The sequence below is a fragment of the Homalodisca vitripennis genome, unplaced genomic scaffold, assembly GCF_021130785.1.
Source record: "Homalodisca vitripennis isolate AUS2020 unplaced genomic scaffold, UT_GWSS_2.1 ScUCBcl_4656;HRSCAF=10958, whole genome shotgun sequence".
In the NCBI taxonomy this organism is placed as follows: domain Eukaryota; kingdom Metazoa; phylum Arthropoda; class Insecta; order Hemiptera; family Cicadellidae; genus Homalodisca; species Homalodisca vitripennis.
The window spans coordinates 993-24,940 of NW_025780764.1; the positions used below are offsets into that span (position 1 = coordinate 993).

At 33.4% G+C, this 23,948-nt stretch overlaps 1 protein-coding gene across 1 annotated transcript in view; it reads right to left on the minus strand.

Annotated features, from left to right (window-relative positions):
- Window positions 1-445: 445 nt before the first annotated feature.
- Window positions 446-23,948, minus strand: part of LOC124373019 (DNA polymerase zeta catalytic subunit-like) — a 29,353-nt gene continuing 5,850 nt past the window's right edge. Inside the window, exons 2-15 of the mRNA XM_046831429.1 lie at window positions 21,938-22,113; window positions 19,645-19,789; window positions 18,792-18,940; window positions 18,075-18,266; window positions 16,888-17,006; window positions 15,750-15,891; window positions 14,697-14,827; window positions 13,301-13,414; window positions 11,933-12,104; window positions 11,438-11,581; window positions 11,114-11,362; window positions 10,448-10,561; window positions 2,719-2,912; window positions 446-614 (exon numbers count right to left, since the gene is read on the minus strand). Of these exons, the coding sequence (XP_046687385.1) occupies window positions 461-614; window positions 2,719-2,912; window positions 10,448-10,561; window positions 11,114-11,362; window positions 11,438-11,581; window positions 11,933-12,104; window positions 13,301-13,414; window positions 14,697-14,827; window positions 15,750-15,891; window positions 16,888-17,006; window positions 18,075-18,266; window positions 18,792-18,940; window positions 19,645-19,789; window positions 21,938-21,979 (2,061 nt within the window). The 5' untranslated portion in view covers window positions 21,980-22,113 and the 3' untranslated portion in view covers window positions 446-460. The remainder of the gene's footprint in view (window positions 615-2,718; window positions 2,913-10,447; window positions 10,562-11,113; window positions 11,363-11,437; window positions 11,582-11,932; window positions 12,105-13,300; window positions 13,415-14,696; window positions 14,828-15,749; window positions 15,892-16,887; window positions 17,007-18,074; window positions 18,267-18,791; window positions 18,941-19,644; window positions 19,790-21,937; window positions 22,114-23,948) is intronic.

Genomic DNA, 23,948 nt, shown 5'->3' on the forward strand with positions numbered 1-23,948 from the left:
GTCAAAAGACCAAGTGATATTCAATGCACGGTAAAGTTTACATGCTATTGCTCCCAACAGCTCACATAGGAAGAAGGAGAAAGTAGCCTACTTGATTTATTACTCTGTCTAGATCAAAGAATCAGTTTCTTTACTGAGCAAAACTACCAGCACAAGTCACTCGTTATTGCACGACGACAATTGCCTTTTTTTTAGTCTTAGTTCCATCCAAAAATCTGAACACATTCATTATCTAAAATTATTCAATAACTAAAATCCTATACTTATCTAAAAGGTAACTTATCTATTAAAGGACAACATTATTGGTTCGAATAATACAATTCATATAAGATATTAAATAAAGCTTTCTGATTACTATTATGATTCATGAATGAAACACTGACCACATGGGAATGTTGGCTCCAATGAGGGAGAAGCACCTGTCCCAGAGGAGGAATGATAACTCGGGAGATGTAAATACTCAGCATTTATCTTGAGGCTGTCGTCTGCTAGCAGAGTGGCGGGGCTGCGCACCAGTCTGATGAGTGGAAGACCTGGGGGCCCCGCCACAATAACGTAAGGCACTCTCTGGCCTACTCTTGGCTCCAGGCGTGGATCCACAGTGCCGCCACTGCCTGAACACATACGCATGCTCATCATTATAAAATTGAGGGGGTAAACTCAAGTTGAAATCTATATAGTACAGTAGCATACATCAACCTTCTATACCTTCAGGGGGTAAAAGAATGTTATATAAGCGAAATAAACTATTGGAATGTAATCATTCATTTCATCTTACATTATTTTTACCAATATTTATTGTAAAGGAAACTTTATACACATTTAGTTTAATCTCAAAATTCATTTTATTTCTACTTATTGAACCCATTGGATTTAAAATATATATATTTTAAATCGGTCTTCCGATCATATGTTAGTTTGCTTATTTAAACTCATATGTGACAGATACGGCCAAATACAAAATAATTGAATCGGAAAAAGTAAGGTCTCTGTGGTGTAATGGTAGCACATTCACCCGGCAAGTGAGAGATCCGGGTTCGACTCCCGGCGGAGCAAGTACTTTTTGCGATTCAGTGTTTATTGAAATTAAATAAGGCTATTGCCATTTATACAATTTAATGTATATATATATATATATATATATATACTCTTCGAAGTACTTTATAGTGTACACAAAAACAGAAACAAAAATTCAGTGCTCATGTTTAATTTTCGAGTTGACACAACCCTTCTTCAGAACACACTGAATTAAAACATATAAACAGAACTCAAACCAAAAACAAAAGACATAACCAAAATAAAATTTTAACAAATAAATACCATAAACAACAAGATCCCAATCAGCTGTATTTAGAATATTTGTAAAATGTTTACATAGAACTAAAATTTTTTTTGTTATAAAAAAAAAAAAAGAGAATCATCTTAGGTTCAACCCATCTGGTTTTGCCTTGATTTTAAAATTAATTGATGTGCGATTTCAACATTTCTTAAATTTATTAGATTGGTATTTTGATTGGGGTTTGGCTCTAAATGGTAAAATTCCTTTTAGGCTGAAGCAATTTTCTAATTTATTTTGATTGTGTTGAATCGCATGAGCAGATAATGGTCTCTCATAATTTTTGATGAGCAACATCAAATCGATGATTGGTCATTCTCACTCTTAATGGAGTGATGGTTTTTCTAATATAGTCTTTGGGACAGTTTTAATTCAGTGTGTTCTGAAGAAGGGTTGTGTCAACTCGAAAATTAAACATGAGCACTAAATTTTTGTTTCTGTTTTTGTGTACACTATAAAGTACTTCGAAGAGTATTGAAGCCGATTGGCATTACAGAAGATATATATATATATATATATATAATTATGGAACTGAGAATCAATTAACAAGATTTAACTATTGCAACTAAAACATTAGTCGCACAACTAAATTATTCTACGCTTCTTTTAGCCAAAATTTGATAATATGAATTCATCATCAAACTAATTTCTACCATACTTACAGTAATTTTTATTAATTCCCTATAAGCATTAAACCCTTTGACCGCTGTAAATTTTGCAACCGGCCAAGCCAGTTGCGCTGAGATTTTTGGTCAACTGAGACACAAACTGTGTAGCACCGATCATTTCAATTATGTTGTTCAAAATTATTTCTTGATTTCGTAAATTATTTTCTAGTGTATTTAGATTTCATGTTTGAAAAAACTTTGAAAGTGTATTGACCCTATTTTTATGAATAAGATTACTACAGGACAATTTTAAAATGCAATTCTAGAACTTTTTCGTTCATGGTATTCTGAAATACATGGAACAACACATAAAGCAACATCGCTATACTCACACATGTAGCAGGATTCATATCTCGTTTTTCCCGTCAATACCTTCCCCTCATACCATACACATCCACGCCACACAAGATTTCGCTCTGACTCTTAGCCAATTAGAACACACATCAGACAGCTGATTAGTGCAGTGAAATAGCTCAAGTAGAAATGTCGACGGTGTACTATGGAAGAAGTTTGGATATATCAAGACAGATAAATCTTTCTCATGAGCAAAGAATGTGTAATTTATCTGTTTACATGTTTAACCATGGATACAATAAAAAATGTTTAAGTATGTGGATTAGTTAACCCAGTACTGGTAAAACGTAAAAACAATGCAAAAATAGGATGTTGTGATCGAAATGTAACTATTCAAATCTGATGAGAAAGCAAACTAACTTGGCCAACTCAAGAGCAGGAACACAAGCTCCGGGCCTGTATCCAGCAGCTCCCCGGTACTCATCTCGGGCAAACGTCAGCTCCTGGATACTGATGCGGCCGGACAACACTTTGCCAAACTGTCGACACACGTAGCGTTTCACCAAGCTCACATCCTTGGTCTCGAAAAGGATCCGCAGCGTCTTCTCCAATATCTGAACAAATTTCATTTTCACTGAACTAGGTTAAGATTACCAAGTATTAGTTTAATCTTTCAAAATTATGTAGACAATTCCTGAACTTTGAAAGAAAATCTGCACACGGAAAATTCAAAAATATGAATATGTTTGAAAACTTGTAACATACGAGTTCATATTTTTCATACACCTATTATTGATAGGAAAAAGAGCGTTAAATTAGTAATCCAAGTAAAAAAAACTGAACTGTGTAAATTGATATACTATAAAAATGTGAATCAGTACAATAATCATATTAGACATAAATATTTCAGTGTTAAAATTATGGTAAAGTACGAATAATAAAAGCTTATAACCAGGTTCTTTATTGTTGACAAACAGAAAAAGATTGAATTTTTTTTCCAGTTTTGATCTCAACATTTAGGACTTGACTTTGAATCCATTTTTTTGCCAATAAATAAATAGTATATAGACCTTCTAGAATAAAAATCTTAATATGTATTATACAATAATACACCCATGGCCCCAATAAGGCCACCCATGACATGTCACATCAAGTACATCGATCCCCAATACGGTAATCCATGATATGTTACATCAAGTAAATCGATCCCCAAATAAGGCCATCCATGATATGTTTACATCAAGTACATCAATTCCCAATAAGGCCACCCATGACATGTTACATCAAGTAAATCGATCCCCAAATAAGGCCATCCATGATATGTTACATCAAGTACATCAATTCCCAATAAGGCCACCCATGACATGTTACATCAAGTACATCGATCCCCAATACGGCCATCCATATGTTACATCAAGTACTTCGATCCCAAATAAGGCCATCCATGATATGTTACATCAAGTACATTGATCCCCAATAAGGCCATCCATGATATGTTACATCAAGTACATCGATCCCAAATAAGGCCATCCATGATATGTTACATCAAGTACATCGATCCCCAATAAGGCCATCCATGATATGTTACATCAAGTACATCGATCCCCAATAAGGCCATCCATGATATGTTACATCAAGTACATCGATCCCCAATAAGGCCATCCATGATATGTTACATCAAGTAAATCGATCCCCAATAAGGCCATCCATGATATGTTACATCAAGTACTTCGATCCCCAATACGGCCATCCATATGTTACATCAAGTACTTCGATCCCCAATAAGGCCATCCATGATATGTTACATCAAGTACATCGATCCCAAATAAGGCCATCCATGATATGTTACATCAAGTACATCGATCCCAAATAAGGCCATCCATGATATGTTACATCAAGTACATCGATCCCCAATAAGGCCATCCATGATATGTTACATCAAGTACATCGATCCCAAAATAAGGCCATCCATGATATGTTACATCAAGTACATCGATCCCCAATAAGGCCATCCATGATATGTTACATCAAGTACTTTGATCCCCAATACGGCCATCCATATGTTACATCAAGTACTTCGATCCCCAATAAGGCCATCCATATGTTACATCAAGTACTTCGATCCCCAATAAGGCCATCCATGATATGTTACATCAAGTACATCGATCCCCCAATAAGGCCATCCATGATATGTTACATCAAGTAAATCGATCCCCAATACGGCCATCCATATGTTACATCAAGTACTTCGATCCCCAATAAGGCCACCCATGACATGTTACATCAAGTAAATCGATCCCCAATAAGGCCATCCATGATATGTTACATCAAGTACATCGATCCCCAATAAGGCCATCCATGATATGTTACATCAAGTACATCGATCCCCAATAAGGCCATCCATGATATGTTACATCAAGTACATCGATCCCAAATAAGGAAAAAATACAACAACATGGCTGACTGACTACAGTCACAGTAAAGTGAACTCCAAGAAAAGTGTGTATTTTAAGTGGTAATAATACAACAAAATATTATTTACTTGTGCACAATACTTACCTTGGATCTCATGTAAGTTAAAAAATCAAATATTTTCTTTCATGGAAGCTTCAGAACTTTATCAAGAAACTTTAATTAAATACTGAACACTAACAAGCAAGTAAAACTATCAAGATTAAGCCAAGTTAAAGACTTTCAATAATCAAGCATAACACTTCACACAACTATATTATTCACTCCAAACTTATAAGCCGTTTAAGATTTAAAATAATATGAAATATAATTCGTGTATTACTCATCTATGAAATAACTAAATAACAGTGACGTCACTGCCAAGTCACAAACTAACAGTGATATTCCACATCATACAGCGTTAGCACACAGCTGCTTGGCCACCTGTAACTAGACCAGTGACCCAGACACCTTGTCAGCGCTGACCTACAGCAATACAGCCAGCTGCTGTACTCATACTATTGACACGGCACTTGATTGCCATTTAATCAAGAGTTTTTAGGTCTATGTGTTTTTGACAAACTTCTCTTATTTTTTTCACTATCTGACAAAGCAGTTGATTAGCACATCTAAATCAAGTAATATACAGTAATTCATTCATTTATACTCTGACAATTAAACCACAATTGGAAAGCCTATATTAAATTACACAATTTTTCATACTTTTTCTGGGAAAATGCCTCCAAAATACCCGTGTGGCACCTGTGACATTGGTGTTAGGTTTTCAGGAATAAAATGCACTGGTCATTGTCAAAAATGGTATCATGCAGGATGTCAGAACATACTTGAGAAGAACTTGAAAAAATGGGGTGCTGACGAAATTGACTTATGGAAATGCACTCTATGTAGAGGTGACCAACAACTGTGTTCTACAGTAGAAATTAATGACTCAACTTCATCAAATTGTGACATCCTTAGTAGTCCGATTCAAGGACCTGGAAGTAGTAATATTCAAAAATAGCTCTCCAGATATCTTGAACTCCTCTCTTGTAGATTTTAAGTTAGAAAAAAATGAAGACAAAACTGCAGGACCATGGAAAATTGGAAGAACAGGATTTAGAAACATCCCTGACACTAGCTGCCGAAGCCGGATCTTTTTTATTACAAGAAAATATTGATCTCAAGAGAAATAACAATAATTTGAATTGCCAAGTAATTGTACTCAAAACTAACTTACTCTGTATGGAAGCAAAAATTGAAGAACTCACTACAAGGGAGAATAAATATGAACAAAAAATTGAAACTCTACTAAGTCAAATGGAAGAATTGGAACAGCAACTTAGTAAGTCTAAACAAGATAAAATTGATGTCCAAACAATTTTTGAGGAACATGACATTAAACAATCTGAAATTCTCACTAACTACTCACTTAAAATCAATGAGCAAGAAAAATTAATTGCCAAACTTAAACATTCAGCAGAAAAAAGTCACACTAATGTTATAAAAACCTCTGTAGATGTTGGAACCCAAACTATTCATATAAACTCACCTCCAACAAATGTTACCCTCCTCCTAGATCTGGATCTCATTAAAGAGAAACAGGACCAGATGGTGCAATCCATTACAGAACTCAATAGAAATTTAAAAAACATAGCCATCACGATACCTCTAATGACAGAGGACCCAGGGTCCAAAACATCATTGACAGGAGACTCCAGCCTCTCGACAACTCCAAAGCCTACTGAATTAACTGGGGGAATCAGTCAAACCCCGACAAAAAAACTGTCTACAGCAGCTCAGACTAGAATTTTCAACCTCTCGACAACTCCACAGGCAACAGAATCAACAGGGGGAATCAGCCAAACCCCGACAAAAAAACTGTCTATAATAGCAGGTGATGATGAATTTGATAAACATGACACTGGGAGAGACAGACAAACTCCGACCAACAAACTGGATGAAGTTGAGACTGGGAAAGACAGACAATCTCTGAGTTTAAGTCTAAATCATCAACCTAAAAATCCTATTCCATCAGACAATAAGGCCTATAAAATCCCTGAAAGAGGCTCTGTGCTCAGCCAAAACCCCACCAATGAATACTTTTAAAAGATTACAAAATGAAAGTCATGAGGAGTTTTTTATAAAGCACATAGACTTCTACAAGGACTTAATAATAAACTGGAGGGAATCCTGCACCACACTTAAGCCTACCTTACTGCAGGGCGATCTTGCCAATAGCTCTGAATTCAACGAAACAACCCCTTTAGTGGAAAAATGTAGTTTTTTAGACAAAAACTCACCCCATATTGAAACGATTCAAAACAAAATTTTACAAAAGAAAAAAAATAGGCTTTCAAGTAGCAAAACTCTCACCGTGCTACATCAGAACGTAGATCGAATTTCTAACAAAATTGACAAGATGAATGCCCTTCTAGACACAAACAAACCCTGACTTAGTCATCATAACAGAACATGGACAAAAAAGAGAGGTCCTGCTAAACACAAGACTGATCGGCTACAAATTAGTAGCAGAATTCAGCAGGACAACTTTCTTAAAAGGAGGTGTTGCCATCTATGCAAAAGAGTTGCTTCAGGAGAAAATTGAAGCAATAAATGTTCATGACCAGTGCATTGAGCTATTGTGTGAAGTGGCAGTCATTAAAATCAAAATAGGAAAAATTACCACCTTCATTATAGGGGTGTACAGAACAAACAGAAACTTGATTCAAGGCCTGGAAATCATAGCTCAGATCCTTCAAAAAATACAGGCAGAAAAGCATCGTGTCATCTTCATGGGCGACATTAACATAGATTCACTAGATAAAAAGCATGACTACATCCTAATGCAAGACATCCTAAAAAGCCATGATATGGAGAGACTCGATTTACCACCCACAAGGATTACACCAACTTCAAGAACCTCCATTGACTGTGTTTGCACAAACCTCCCACAAGAGGAGCTTGATGTTCATGTCATTAACACAGGAATTTCCGATCACACAGGCCAACTATGCACACTAAAGCTGAACAGCACAAAACTCCAGGCACCTTCTACCATGGAGCGTAGGCACATAAACAACAGAAATCTTTATAAGCTCAAAACATGTCTCGGCCAACAAGACTGGACAGAAGTCTACAGTTCTCTGGAGGTTAACGATGCCTACAACAGATTTCTTCAGATACTGACTGATGTAATGAACGAGGCTTGTCCGATGGTTAAATCAAGAACAATGCCAAAGCGAAGTAAATTAATGTTAAATGACCCTACAACAATTCACCTAAAAGGAATGCTGGTTAAGGCCCAAGACCAATACAATGCAACAGGTAGTGAAGAGCATAAGAAAAAATGCATCAGCGATAAAAAAGGAATATGACTTGAGATTAAGACTACTTAGACAACAGGACACAAAAAACGCTGTGGCCGAAGCTGATAATAAGACAAAAGCTTTATGGAGGGTAATCAACTCGGAAAGAAAACCTAAAGAAAAAATAAACCTCCCGACTGAACTTGACATACAAGGTACACTCTCATCTGACCCAATAAAGATGGCAGACTATATGAACAACTTTTTTGTCAACATAGCTGATGACACAATCCATAACAATGGACAAACTACTGGCCAAGCAATGTCACTACCAGTTGAAAATCCAGATATTCCTGTATTAGACCTCTACCAAACAACCATACAGGAGGTGTCTCGAGTTATGGATAGTCTGAAACCAAAAAACTTCATCAGGCTATGATGGAATCTCAGCAAAGCTTTTAAAAACTTGTAAAGAAGAGCTAATTGACCCCATAGTAGACATAGTAAACAAATCTTTTTTGTCTGGAAACTTCCCATCTGCTCTAAAAATGGCCAAAGTCTACCCATTGTTCAAACAGGGATCCCCAACCCAAGCCTCAAATTATCGACCGATTTCTCTAGTTCCAACATTCTCTAAAATAATTGAAAAACTGACACTAACCAGACTCATAGACCATGTAACGACAAATGAACTCCTTACAACCCAGCAACATGGATTTCTGAAAGGCAAGTCAACAACCACCGCCCTAATCTGTCTGGTAGAATTCCTTATTGATCAACTTGAAGATGGCAACACCACCATTGCTATTCTACTAGATTATAGCAAGGCTTTCGATTGCCTCAGCCACAAACACCTCATGGCTAAGCTTAGTGCGATAGGTGTAACAGGGACTGCCTATAACTGGTTTCACAGTTACCTGACAGGGAGGTGCCAAATGGTTGAACTTATGCATAATAGCAAGGGGATTATGCAACAAATCAAATCTGAACCAAAAAGCATCACACGGGGAGTTCCTCAAGGGTCTGTACTGGGTCCAGTACTTTTCATTTTATTTACCAATGACTTTCCAAGATATCTAAAAGACTATTGCAGATCACTAATGTATGCAGAGATGACACTGTATTGCTATTGGGCAACAATAATCCAAAACATCTTGAAGTGACCTCTTATATTGCTCTTAACATGGCAATTCAGTTTTGCCATAGGAACGACCTCGTTGTAAATAAGACAAAAACTAAGCAACTTATTTTAGGCAAGCACAGAGAGGCTGTAGGCAAGTTACCTGACCTTGAAGAAGTTACTGTTGCCAAATACTTGGGAGTAACAATTGATGAAAGCCTCTCCTGGACCCCCCACATCGATCTCCTGTGCAACAAGCTAAGTGTAAGCCTGTTTGTAATTCGCAGGATTAAGAACATCTGTGACGTGGATACAGCCAAGATCGCCTATTACAGCCTGTTCGTGACCCATTTACGCTATGGTATTGAAGTATGGGGAGCAACTACAAGGGGTAATCTAGAACGAGTGCTCTTGCTCCAAAAACGTGCTATAAGAATACTTGGAGATCTCCAGTCAAGAGAAACTTGCAGAAGCAAATACAAAGACCTAAAAATTCTGACTGTAGTAAATCTGTATATCTTGGAAGTTGTAACATACTCACATCTAAAATCATTAAGCCCCATAAGAACCGCAGCTCAGATTCATGACTACAGCACAAGACAGTCAGCCAATTACAGCCTTCCTACACACCATCGCACAATGACTGAGAAGAAACCCAGCTATGCAGGTGCCAGAATGTGGAATGTCCTTCCTCCAGAGCTGAAGACTGCAAGCATTCAACAGTTTCGTCACTTGCTGAAGAACTGGCTTCTTGACCACCCATTTTACTCCATGACTGAGTTTTACGGATGGCGACAATCACAGGAATTTTGATCCTCTAGAAGAAACATTTTTCACCATTCTATTTACTATTGTTATTGATAGTATATGTTGTTTTTTATTAATTTATGACGCAAATTCTGTACTTAAAGTTCATGAATAAAGCATGCTGACTTCTGACTTCTGACTTCTAAGACCATCCATAATGTTACATCAAGCACATCGATTTCAAATATGGCCATATTAATGTAACTGATGTAATACACACTTAACTGAGATGTGCCACTGCCAAACAACCCCTATTGAGACAAATTATTATCAGTTTTTCAATTCTGACATCTTCAGATCTCAAATAATTCAGTTTTTCAATTTAGACATTTTCAGATCTCAAATAAACAGACTAGTAGTACAAATTTTCAAGGAACCAGCAGATCAAAAACTCACAAAAATCAAAAAATTGCACCATCCCTGTTTAAAATAGACGACTATTTACTAATCAAATTGACAGTTGTACCTTGGCAACAGCTGGACATCCATCTCTCCGGACTGTCTCAATGCCTTTCGCATCATAAACCGGTTTGTCTTGGCTGGGACTCTCATACATGTAGCCCACATATCTTTTCTTTGTCTGCAACATTCTCAGTATATCATATACACATATAACTATTTCATTTTTGAGTCTGGTCACATTCTCAGTTTTTTTGTCCATTTGTTCAGTTAGACCAAACCACAGTCCATTATATTTGTAACTCTAAACAATATTGGAATTTATATTGTATACAGAGTTCAGAGGAGATACATATAATATGCTGCACAAATTAAACATATAAAATAATAATGCATCTTCAGTCAGACATTTTGAGATGATAGCTACATGTAAAATCTACCTTCTCCTGACAAACTGAATGAAGTGATATTTCATTCTAGACCTGTTGAACAGAAATTAGTGTGCAAAACTGGATATGGACTTGATTGAACGAATAAATAAATATATATCAGAGATAAAAATAGAACTACAATGAAAAACCAGACTAAGACACTTTGTTTTAATAATAATATACTCAAAGTTTGAAAAGCCATAAAACTTAACTAACTTTAAACACTTTAAATAATTAAAATTATAATGAACACTTGAATTGTGGACGAAACATTATCTTTTGCGACACAAGAAATATCTTACCTGCAGTAAGCAAGGCTGATAGACTTTCTCTAATTTAAGTTTCACAGGTTTCGGATTGTCATTTGTAACTGCCTCCGCAATCTCAGCACCTATCCGGAACGCCTCTTCCCTGGACTTTCCCGGTACCAGCACAAACATGGAATCCGTGTCCCCGTAGATAACTCTGGCACCCCACCGGGTGGTCCTCCCCACCAAGCTGATTGCCCGCTCCAATGTTTCCCGAGCTTTGCTCACCACGCTGTCTCCCACCTGGGTACAGACGGTATCTCAGTACTCGCTCATTCTTTGAGATCTAGTACAGGGACTCTAATGAAAGTACGTTACCTCAATGCAAGGCATTCTTCCAGAAAAGTTAGCTGCCGTGTACCCGTACGTGACATTTGCAATGAGTTTGAGCCCCAGCTGTCTGGCATGCAACACTCTTTGCAGTGTTTTGTTGTCTTTCTTCTCTTTCATCGACTGTTTCACCTTAAAATATCAGGAAATTCAAAACATAAATTAGAATCAACCACAACTAATACGGTACAATACCAGTTTCTAACCTTAAAAATGTGCATCTGTTATAACCACTTTATGTACTTATTATTCTCAACCATATCAATACATCATAATTTTATAACAGGTGAATTGAGAGCAGTCCATGGTGCATAGGCAGGAAGGAATAATAATAACAATTAAAATAAACAACAAATAAAATAACAACAAAATTTTAAATAACAATAACAAGCCATTTCTAAAAAGATGTAAATACGAGAGAGAGTAGTGCTGGAGCACTCAGCCCATCGTATTGCTCTGCTTGTTTTAAATAAGTATAATTACCATGAGACGAGTATTGAGGATTTCCTCCAGCATGCGAGGCAGCACCCCCTTCACCACTGACTGATTGACAAAAGCTACACCGCATGGGGAGAAGTTGAGGTTGTCCTTGTGACGGCTGAGCTCATCTATTGGAACCCTCAATTGAGTGCATCCAAATTCAAATAGTTCAGATCTGTCAACAATCAATTATTGGATGCTGATTAATTAACAACAGCATATATTTACAACATATGATCAATAACAATCAAATATGCTGATATTCATACTTGTAAATACGGACATTTGCTAAATAAATACACAAGGGCTGTTTAAAAAATCATTAAAAACATGTAAAACCTAATATTTTTAAATTTTATTCATGTTCAGAAGATTTTATAGAAATCAATACAATCTTAAAGGTAATATAACTAACCTAAAATAAAAAAATATTCTGAAATTTCATGATGAAATTCTCAACTTGTTTTGCATTTTCATCAATTATGACCCCAAGATTACAAAACCAATAATCAAAATAGTGTATATGATATATACAATGTAATGGAGGCTAGTGAACAATAAGTGTCATAAATTCTAACTGGTCCAAACAAAAATTGAAAATTGAGAAATTACAAATTACTGGGGTAAATTTGTTAACCACCTTCAATCAGTAAGACATTTCAAGATGGTAAACACTTGTATTTGTGCAAGTATTTCATATTAAAAATTAATTGCACCATTGCATTGAGATCAGGTGGTAACAAAGTTAGAAAATTAAGGAAAATGTGAACTGAATTAGAACCATGTCCTCTTCTTTTAGAACCGCAATTCTAGAGTAACGGGCTAAATATTTTGCTTGCAATTACTTTTTAATCACTCCAATAATGATGAAAAATGTGCATCTTTAATAATTGTACTATATTTTATGAAGTATTTAGTAAAAATGTTGGCCCTCTGTTTGTTTGGTTTTAGTGAGTATGAGTGTTATCCACTGACAATGAAAGTCATCCAGATTCCAATAAATCAGCTGCAAAGCATCTTTGGTACACATCCAAAGATTTTTTAATTATGTCACTCAGGTGTACAGTTTAAACAAATGCTAAACCCAAAATTTGATTCAATATCATTAAAAAAATAGTAATAGTTCCTCTAAGAGTTACTACTGACTGAAAATTAATTTTTAGCACCAATGCTCCATCTCTCTGATTTCCACAGTCATTTTAAACCATTGTGTTAGTTTCAAAAACTGCCTATAACATAACATTTTTAAACTGTCATTTAAATGCCCCTTTTAAATAATGTGTTATAAACTGAATGGAAATTGCATATTCAGTGCACATATTCATTCAGTCAAAATGAAACAAGTCATAGTAAATCATACACAAAACTTACCTTCCCAAATGTTCGATTCTGCCCATACACGTGGAGAAACAGTAGTTGTAAGCGATAATGATTGAAGGGTACAAACTCTGAAAATCCAAAACAATGACAGGGTCAGTGTAGAATCTGTGGACAAAACAACAAAATTATACACAAAATTTATCCTATTAACTGTTAAATTCTGTTCATACAAAATAAATAGACAAATGTAATCAATTATGACTTGAGCAAAGGATACAAACTAAAAATCCAAAGTCTAAGTCAAAATGCTAAAACATGTCATACTTGATATTAACCCTTCTCAGGTTAGATTACTGTGACATGCTTCTGGTGCTACAAGGCTAAATTGACTGTCTAAAAACTCTATTATTTTAACATCTCAATTTGAACAAAATTGTTACATATCATACATCATTGTAAATACTATTCAATTCTCTATAATACGGCAGTACTTGAAAATTAATAAGCCTATAAGGTAAACTAAATCTTAACAAAACTCATTTGAGTAAGAAATTTTTGTTTGTATTGTTATATTGAAATAAGATTACATGTATTCTACAAAGAAGTGTAAAAACAACATAACAATTAGTCAGTAAAACAGTAGCTACAGGAAGTTATAAATATGTTTAATTATTCTATAAGCAGATAAGTTTGAAGAATTTTTTTATTAAATATGGCTAAATTTAATAGATTGATTGAGTCAAAAAGGGATTGATAAAATGTTTCATATGTTATTCCTAGGTACAAGTAGTATCACTAAGCATGAAAACATGCAGTGAATGTGGACAATGGTACTGCCAAAAGATAGTTTCATTAGCAGTTCAATGATGGCAGCACAAAGCAGAGAGCAATGATAAGGCAGTTGGTGGTGATTGGACTTTAGGGCCAGGGTCCTCGCTGAGGCGATTGGAGGTGAACGCCATGGAGAGGATTAAGATTTGTTCAGTCTAAAAAATTCAGTATGTTGTATTTTTTTATGTTTGGGCTAAAAAGAAACTGTTGTCTAAACCTCTGAAAATGGCCGAATCAGTAATCTTAGGGCATTTTACATTATTTAGGTTACTTCTATAGTATCATGTAGAAGCCTAGATACTTTTTAATACAAAGTTTTTACATATTCCAGATACAGGATGATCTGAGAAGTATGTCAACTTATACTGTAGATGAATATCTAGGGCTCAAAGGGTTAACAGTGAATCTCATTTTACTAAACATTAATGTACTTACACATTTTTTGCATCTTGGAAATTGTGTCTTTATAAATTTAGAGATGAAAATTAAATTTGTTGGTCATACTATAACAAATATTTAGAGACAGAAAATTAATGCTAACTGATTTTAAACCACCTAACTACAAATCCTGATACAAAAGTTTGCGAGGGGCTGAGCATGTAACTAGTGTACAAACCTGGACTCAGGTTCCATAATGAGAGGCAGACTCTCTGGCGCTCTCATCCTGGCTCTCTGCTGCATACTGGGCGACACTGCCACATAGTTCAGTGGCTTCACCAGTCGCAGCATCATGGACTCCACCCGGAACTGAAACAATTGTACAGTATTAATACAAGGTAGAGTACGCCACACTGTGTCATACAGGCTTTGCTGAGGTTGCATGCAGCATTTCAAACACATGGCTCAAGTAGACACAACAATTACAAATCGTAGAACTCAATTAAGTTTCATGTAAAATTTAAAGTCTAAATATGAAATTTTTCTCGATGAATGTTACCACATGAGAAATTCAGATTTTGGATCATTAAATCGGGTTTTATATAAGTGCTTAAATAATTTAAATTTACCCACCAAGGAACAATTAAATGATGTATGTGTTGGGATAGTTAGGCTACATGTGTTAATAAGCCACATGTTTGAATCTCTTATCGGTGTAATGAGAGAATTTTCATTATGGGTGTAATGTTTACAAATTTATTTATTATGCTGTTGAACGGATTCTGTTAATTAAATATTACAAATGCTGTTCTTGTAATTCTTGTTAAAATTGTTTCCTGTTTTTCCTATAAAATGTATTGTTTTGTATAATTATTTAAGACTTATAATAAAATGGAGGGTCTATTGGAAACAAATTAAATATAGACATGTAATCATTTACTTACCACATTATGAATTCCATCAAAATTTCAAATAGTTTCTAACCGCCATAATTTCTGATGACTAACTCCAAACAACTAAAGTTGCAACACTCATTTTAAAGTGCTTATTACGAGAATATTTGTAATAGACAACTCTATTAAATTTTACTTTCAGCTCGCTCTTAGTCTCAGATCTCTCTTATTGAGACCTGTGACAAATAATGTTCATAATAATCTAAAAAGGCACCTACAAAACCAAACCTAACCTAATTAATATTTTATAAACTACATTACCCAATCTCTAATTGAATAACCCACTATATATTACCACATTAATGCTTGCAAACAACTTGGTAACTTGTTTATGTTACCTGAGAACCTCGTGATAAAACCTCGTAGAATTGGATTCCAAATAGTCGAGCGAATTCACTGGTTCTGCCGACAAGATCCAACTGCTGCATTATCTTCACAATGCCTTCCACACGTGTGAGGTAATGCTCAAACACTTGCCACCTACAACACCATCAGATAGTCAGCGTAAGAGATACACCAGCAGTGGTGTACCTTAGGAGGGGGATAAAAATCCATCCCAAAAGCCCTACAAATGTTTAAAAATATACCTATAATATCAAACCAACTTGTATGAAATACATCAATTACTACATGTGTTACTTTGAATTAGGCCTATCTCATTTGTTTAAATTTAGAATTATTCAGATTTATTCCATAACTCCTGGTTTGGTATGCTCTTCAATCAGATTTCCCCATCTCCCCCCCCCCCCCTGAAAGCTGGGTCCTAATTATGCCACTAAGCATAAATATTTATTTATTTTGACTTATAAATAGCTACAGGTCATCAGTTACCTAAATTAGCTATATTAAATTAAACAAAAATTATACTATCCTCTAACCTAAGTGCAGTGCAAATTACAAATAAATTAATAATTATACTAGCTCAAAAAACAAAATGAACGATGTTATTCTTAACAATAGAGGAAAAAACTTTCACCTTGAAATAAATAACATGCACAACATCTTAAAATTATATAAGAATTAAATTGACAGAGCAAAATGAAACACTTCTAAACAAATAATATCTAGATAATATCTAGATTGGGTACATAAATAACATACAAAAAATCCTACAAATAATCCAAAAACTTAACTTATTGGTAAGAATACTAAGAATTAAACAGATTATTACAGCTTTTCAAGTAAAAGTCTCAAACTAAAGGTTTTAATTTTCCAACAAAATCTTTTGCACTTCCTAAATGTAAATCAATATAAGAATTGTTGTTATTAATAAATCTAAAACTCCTAAACAAAGAAAAATAATAATGGCTGATTGTGTTACATCTAGGAATAAAAAACAATATTTTGGACCTTGAATGAAACTTAGGGACATAAATGTTTATATTTTGCTTTCATAAAAACAACATAAAACTTAAAAAAACACATGTTTGACTTTATTTAATTTTCCGTCAGAATCTACATTACTTTCATACATACCTGTACATTTTGGTCCGGTGGGCCCACCAGTTTGTCAGAATACGGAAAGAAAACAGAGGAATTCGCTGGTGAAGTATGTGATAAGCGATGTTTTCAAACGTATAACTCTGTAGAGCGACCTACAACATAAAACGTGTTAATTCTTGCTTGACTTCGATGTACACTGACGACCCAACCCTTGTATTTAGTAAAACTTCAAATCTGGCTATCATATCTTACACATCCCTCAATACGATCCCTGAACAAGACAAATTAACCTGCACTTTTCTTCATGTGGAAAAATTTTGTAAGAAGCTTAGTTTCAGTCTCTATGCAAGTAAAAACATTAAAGCTTTCAACTGACGATAACAACTAGAGTTTCATGTGTGATTTTTTTGAATCCCACATGAGGTATCACATAGAGGTATAAGGTGAAACCTCAGATTCTATTCAACAAGTACTAAAAAAAATTTACTACTGTGAGAAATTGTACTTTAACATATTCTTAGTTTAAAGTTTATTTATTATTAAAGATAGATAGTTTGAAATGATGAGAGTTTCAAAATTTGCCATTGTTATGTTACAAAAGCAGAACATGGATTTTTGGATTGGAATCCATTTGTTTAGGTGTCAAGAAAAACCTGCAAGCATAGAGTTAAAGTTGACAACAAAACAATTTCAATGCCGAAAAAGCTCAAGCATATATCTGAGGGTCCAGAATGGGTAGAATAATCACCAATCATGTCATGGTACAAAACTGTGTCAGTGTCTCATATTCTCTGGAGTGTGTGCACCCGTTTTTGCAGTGACACGGTTTTCCAAAATTTTAAAATCTGTTATCTTTACGTACTCTTGATCTTATGTGACTAGTGTCATAATTATCATCTAAGTTCTCTGGTTCACATTGTATCTAAACATTGTTAACATGTCATTCCTGTCATTATGTTGAACCAAAACTAGCAGAGCCACTAGTGTAAGATTTGTTTATCCCAACATAACCTCACTTATCTAAAGCATAATTTAAGTGTAAAGTCATTTTATGGAAGTCCTCTGAATTAATTTTAGAATGAAAACTACATTACATGTAACTTTTTCACAAAATTGTACACATACATTACTGAGAACCAAAGTACAAGTTTTGTACAGAACCGACCTTACATAATCTGTACTGCAGGTGTCTGATAATTACTCGTATTATTTATGTTTACCTCATGTCTCAAGAATCTCCAGAGATTAAGCACAATCCTTCCAGTGAGACGAATCTCCGAGTCATCATCATTTATCTCTTTAGTCTCACTATCCGTGGACGTCAGGACTCTTACTCGAGACAGCTCGACTGTCAAGTTGATATTGAGTACGTAGGCACGTTGCAGTAGGTAGCCCCAAGACAGCTGTTCAATCTTGAACAAATTAAAACTTTCAAAACATGGATTTTTTCACCTTTTTATATCACATATGACTTGTATGAGTTTGAATCTACATGAATTTCAAACAGTTTTCGTTTTTGCTACTATAAACCGCTATACAAATTTATTAATAACAATAAATATTATTACTTATATTACATATTGCATTATTATTACAACTAATTTTATTTATATACTTAGATGTAATATAATTCAATGAATTATTGTATATTATATCAAACACTTTTTGAGGCTACATTTCTAATAATGAAGATTTATTATCGTAAAAGACCTTTATTCTACATGTATAACAGTATATATATATATATATATATATATATATATATATATATATATATAGTACATATCACATTTAGAAGTCTTATAATTAAAGAAAACAGTATGATTTATATTTCAAGAGAAGGTAAAATTGATTTTTAATTTTCATGAGCTACGTAAGACGTTGAATTACGATCGAAGTTAAATATTCATTTAGATACAAATGACTGAGACTCGTACCTCATAACCAACAAATATGTCTGGATCCCACTTGCGTACAAGAGCAACAAAGGCAGCTATCAGAGACTGTTCATTCGGAACAGCCTGTAGATGAGACTGGAGATGGGGCATCTTTTCCTCTGTTCCATCTTCACTCACATAAATCACTCCTGAAATGAACAACATGTACAAAATTACTTACTTAATCAACATATCTACAAAGGAGTATACGATCTATTCAAATGCTAAATGTGCTCATATACCAAATTATCAATTAAAATGTATTAATTTATTGAATTCCATTACGAATAATATGGTTTTAGCAAAATTCTATATGAAAAAAAAAATCCGACTGTTTCATAGATGGATGATATCCAACTAGAAGGATGATATTTTAACTTATTCTAGCGTATGAAACATGTATAGACTAGTTTAAATATCATACGTATATACTGTAAAAGACATTCCTGACCAACTTTTCAATAACAAAATAACATTTTTCTAAATTACTAGTTTATAATATTTTCTTGTCATGGAAATTATACAGTAAATTGTAATGATGTAAAATTAATTTTACTTTAAATTTATTTATAAATTACAGTTAAGCTGGCAACTCAATTAAATTGGTAGATTGAGTTATTAAATTCATAATTTTGTACAAACAATACTGCATTTGTAATTTTAAGGAAGATTTATTAATATACAATAATAAACCTTTCAACACTTTTTATGTATTTTTGTATTGTACAATGTACATTTCGAATTCAATGAATTATTGTATATTATATATCAAACACTTTTTGAGGCTACATTTATAATAATGAAGATTTATTATCGTAAAAGACCTTTATTCTACATATATAACAGTAATCACCTTTAATGTGTGAAATCAAAGGGTCTGGACAGTCATTGGTGATGTTGTAAAATATGCAGCAGACAGCGTCTTGGTCAGGGTTGGGTCTGAGTTCTCCTCTTGTGTGGACATGGAGTTCCATTGTCATTATTGTCAAGTGTTGGTGCTGCAAATATGTGTGAATATTAAAGTTCTGCAGAAACCTGATTATTCAGCAACAGAACAAACCCTTGACTGCACACACACTGTCAGTCACAAGTAACAGACTGCTGGCTGAAAATATTCTATACTAAAGTACAAAAGTATTCAAGGTCTTGGCCTTTTATAAGAATATAACCCAGTCTTTTGTGAGATTGATAAAGAAATTTCTCTTAACAAAAGAATCAATTGCAAGTCATGCTAATTCGAGACAAAAAAGAGAGTAATAAAATGGTTCAAAATACTAATGACTCATTTATTACTGGTGATATTTTTTCATAGCATGGAAAAACTACAAAATAACCATTGGCAATATAAATATATCTTTATCAGCATCAGTCAATGAGATAAAGAGACCGAAAATGACAAAACGCTCACCTGAATCATTTGCTAAGCTTCCTCATTGCCTTTTCTATAAATTTGTTCATCTATTAATTACCTCTAAACCTCATAACTAAAAAAGTTTTCTCATGCCAAAATAATTTTAAATACAAGCTTTAAACTAAGTTATGACCTCAATGATCAATAAAAATCTATTTTATTTACTGATGATACAAAAATAATTTTAAAAACTAAAAAAAGAGTGACATGTGTTATGAGGTAGTTTCTACTTTGTAACATATAAAATTTTGGTTTTAATCCAAAGGTCTTAATTTTATTCGGATAAAACTAAAATAATTAGTTTTTCCAACCTTAGGTCTCACTTTATATACATTACCAAATTCTGATTTATTTCACAAGTTGCTGGCGATTTTAATGTAAATTCAAACTGAAAAAATCAATTAAAAATGTACAGAAAAGAGGTTAAGATTACAGTACAAGTGATTATCATGAAAAATAAAAAAAAAATCATGTTACATGCTCACGTAGCAAAAATTACAAAACACAGTATTGTATTCTAGGGCCAGCCTTAATGTTAAGGCTTTGAATCTGTATTGACATGGCAAAAGAAAATAATAATGTTTTAGTTAAGCTATTGGTCTTTATATGAACAGAACATTTAAATACTTAACAATTCAAAAATCTCAAATTAATGTAATGTTAAATTATTGAGTAAAGTAAGGTCCATACTAATAAAGATTGTAACCCACGGAAAAATGTAAAAAAATTGTATCACAATTTCAAAACGAGAAACTTATTAAACTTTAGATTGTCCTTTCATTCATAAAATTTATTTTTAAGAAGTTTCCGATATGGAATTTGAATCTGTATAACAACAACCTACCTAAAAAGGAAATCTATGCTTATAAGGGCATTTCTAATGAACAATTGAGGTTAAGGATAACAGTGAAATTAAAAGAAAAAAAAGCTTAGTAGTTTATGCAATATTTTGAAGATCAGTTTGTTTTAAAATTAGAAACTGTACGATAAACCTACTTAATTGTACTACTTGCAGTTTATTAAACGGTCAATTATATTGACAAATATGTTTATTGCAGAACAGAGTCCTTCAGGCTGTTTAGTCCTTTTATCAGCTGTTTGTTTTTAAATGGGTCAAATCAACCGCATGAGCCTAAACTTGTTATTCATTGATAACGGTAAAATTAATTGGTTTTGTTGTGAAATTATGAGCTGTATGATCCAAGAATTTTGCATGATTTTTTAATTTTAAACTGATCTCTGCTAGACATAAGTAGTTCAATACTAAAAGTTAAATGAAATTAGGCCTTATTAAAAGGATTACCAGCCTTTTAACGACAAAGATTCTTGTCCTGTACTTTATAGGTCTTTGGTCCAATATCACCCCAACTTGCAACGGGTAGTAGAAACTGTGTACCAAAATTTAATTTAATTATTTTAGACTCCATTTTTTCAAGCATTGGATGATTGGGACCTCACTAGCTTTACTTGATTCTTTGAAAGTTGAATTCTATAAACATAATTTTGTATTGAACTTGACCTAAAACAAACAGCATAAAAAACGTAAAAATATTATTTATTTTTTGGAAAAAATTGTGCAAAATACTTTCTGCAGCTTAATATACACTTCCTAAATTAAAATGTTAGTGTACTAAAATAGCACAGTATGAACTGTAACTAAAGCTTCAAACTTTAAACTAACTTTAAAAGAATCATGGATTTTTTTTAAAGTGCTACACCAAACAGTTGTGCTTACTTCATGGTTAAGTTTAACATCTTGCAGATTCTCTAGTTCCATTCGATAATTCCGGAGTTGTTGGGCGTTACTGTATCTATCTGACAACTTATTGAAGCTGGACTTTTGGACTCCGAAAGTAATTGTTTTATTCTTGAGTTAGAGAGCTTCTTCACTGCCTGCGTTACTGATCCAGCCTGAAAAAGTAAGCGATATTATTTCTAAAGCAACTAATGCAACACTGTTATCTTGTGTTGGCAAACAAATGAAACACACGTTCAAATTAATAAACTTTGATAACCACTGACTAATAACTTGGAGAACTTCTCAAGCTAGGGATTTCAGGAAATAACAATTTTTACCAATTGTATTTTATAATTATTGTACTGGTAACTAACTATACTGGAACATTGTGATGTTACAGTATACAAATTTTTGATTTTAGGAAATTAACTGTGACGACAGTGTAATGGTTTTATTTAAGATCAACTCGTTACTTGATAATTATCTATATTATATGCTATCAGATAATATAGATAATATTAAAGATAACAAACATGAACTAAAGAATGAGTTCTTGAAATAGTGAGTGCCATTCCTAATTGTGTTGCTTTGGTGTTTCAGCGACAGATTTTGTTCTAAATCATATGTTTCAACAATACATCTGTATGTGTTGTGACTTTTTGTTTGTGACTCTCCTTACATGGTACTGGCTTAAGGTGTGTTTATTTTGTGTGCAAACTACGGCTGTTTTATTGTAAATTTTCATTATACCAAACTTCAACTTTTGTTGTTGTTATCAATCACTATAGACTGAATGTTTACTTTCTTGCATCCTTAAATTTATATTTTAACATTTGACACCTGAAGAGGTGGGAAGATTTTAGTCCTTGAAACATCGTATTTCTGTTATTGTAACACCTAACGATGGCAAATGACCAAAATTCTATTGACCTTTCAAATCATCAATCGTCAATACCAAACTGTAAAATGTATAGCACTTCCATGTCCCGTAGCTGTGAAAGTCAAACTGGAACTTTTTGTATTTAAATTAATAAAACCTAAATGTCTAGCATGTTTAGACCAGAGAATGTTAAAAAAATTGGACTCCTTAAAGGGTTCACTGTACGGCTTTTTGTATCTCAAATTGACTTTTATTTTAATTAATTTTTTTCTAATGAACAATCCCTGAAATTTTCTATTATTTCACAAAAGAAAACTCACAATTATCCAATAATTAGTGTATTTTTCACGAGGCCTTTCGACATCGAAGATGCCATCATCAGGTGTGAATCAACAATTTAAAAACAAATATCAGCTGAGTAAAACTATCAACATTTATATGGTTAAAATTAAAATAAAATTAAATAAATATTAGTATATGTATAAAAGTTTGGGTCAAAAAGAGAATTTAGTTATATTTTAAGGAATGGTGAATTTTGAATCGGTCCAAAATCATTGTTTAAAATTGTATCTTTGTGTTTTGTTATGTACAATGTTTCATATGCGTCGAGTTCTTCTTGTTTGTGGACTTCTTTTAATAATGTAAAGTTTTTAAATGTGTGGTTTGTTTCAAAAGCATGTTTGGCGATAGCAGATTTATCAGTTTGTCCATATTTATAATATCTTTCGTGTTCTTTAAATCTTTTTTTAATAGTTCTTTTTGTTTGGCCAATATAAATTTTATCACAATCTTCACAGTTAATTTTGTAAATGCCACTTTTATTTTCATCTAAAATTTTATCTTTAGGATTTCCAATTAGGTTATTTATCTTATATGGTGTGTAAAATGTTATGTTTATGTCTTGATGTTTTCTAAATACTTTTTTAATTTCTTTATAAAATGGACCATAACTCATGGATTGCCAGTTTTGTTTTTCTTTTTGTTCACTTTTTAAAGTTGTCTTCGATGTTTTTGATAAATTCTTCTTTTGTTTCTTTAATAAACTGTCAATTAATTTAGTTGAGTATCCATTGAAAGCTGCTATACTTTTTATGTTTATTATTTCCTTCATGTATTCATCGTGTTTTA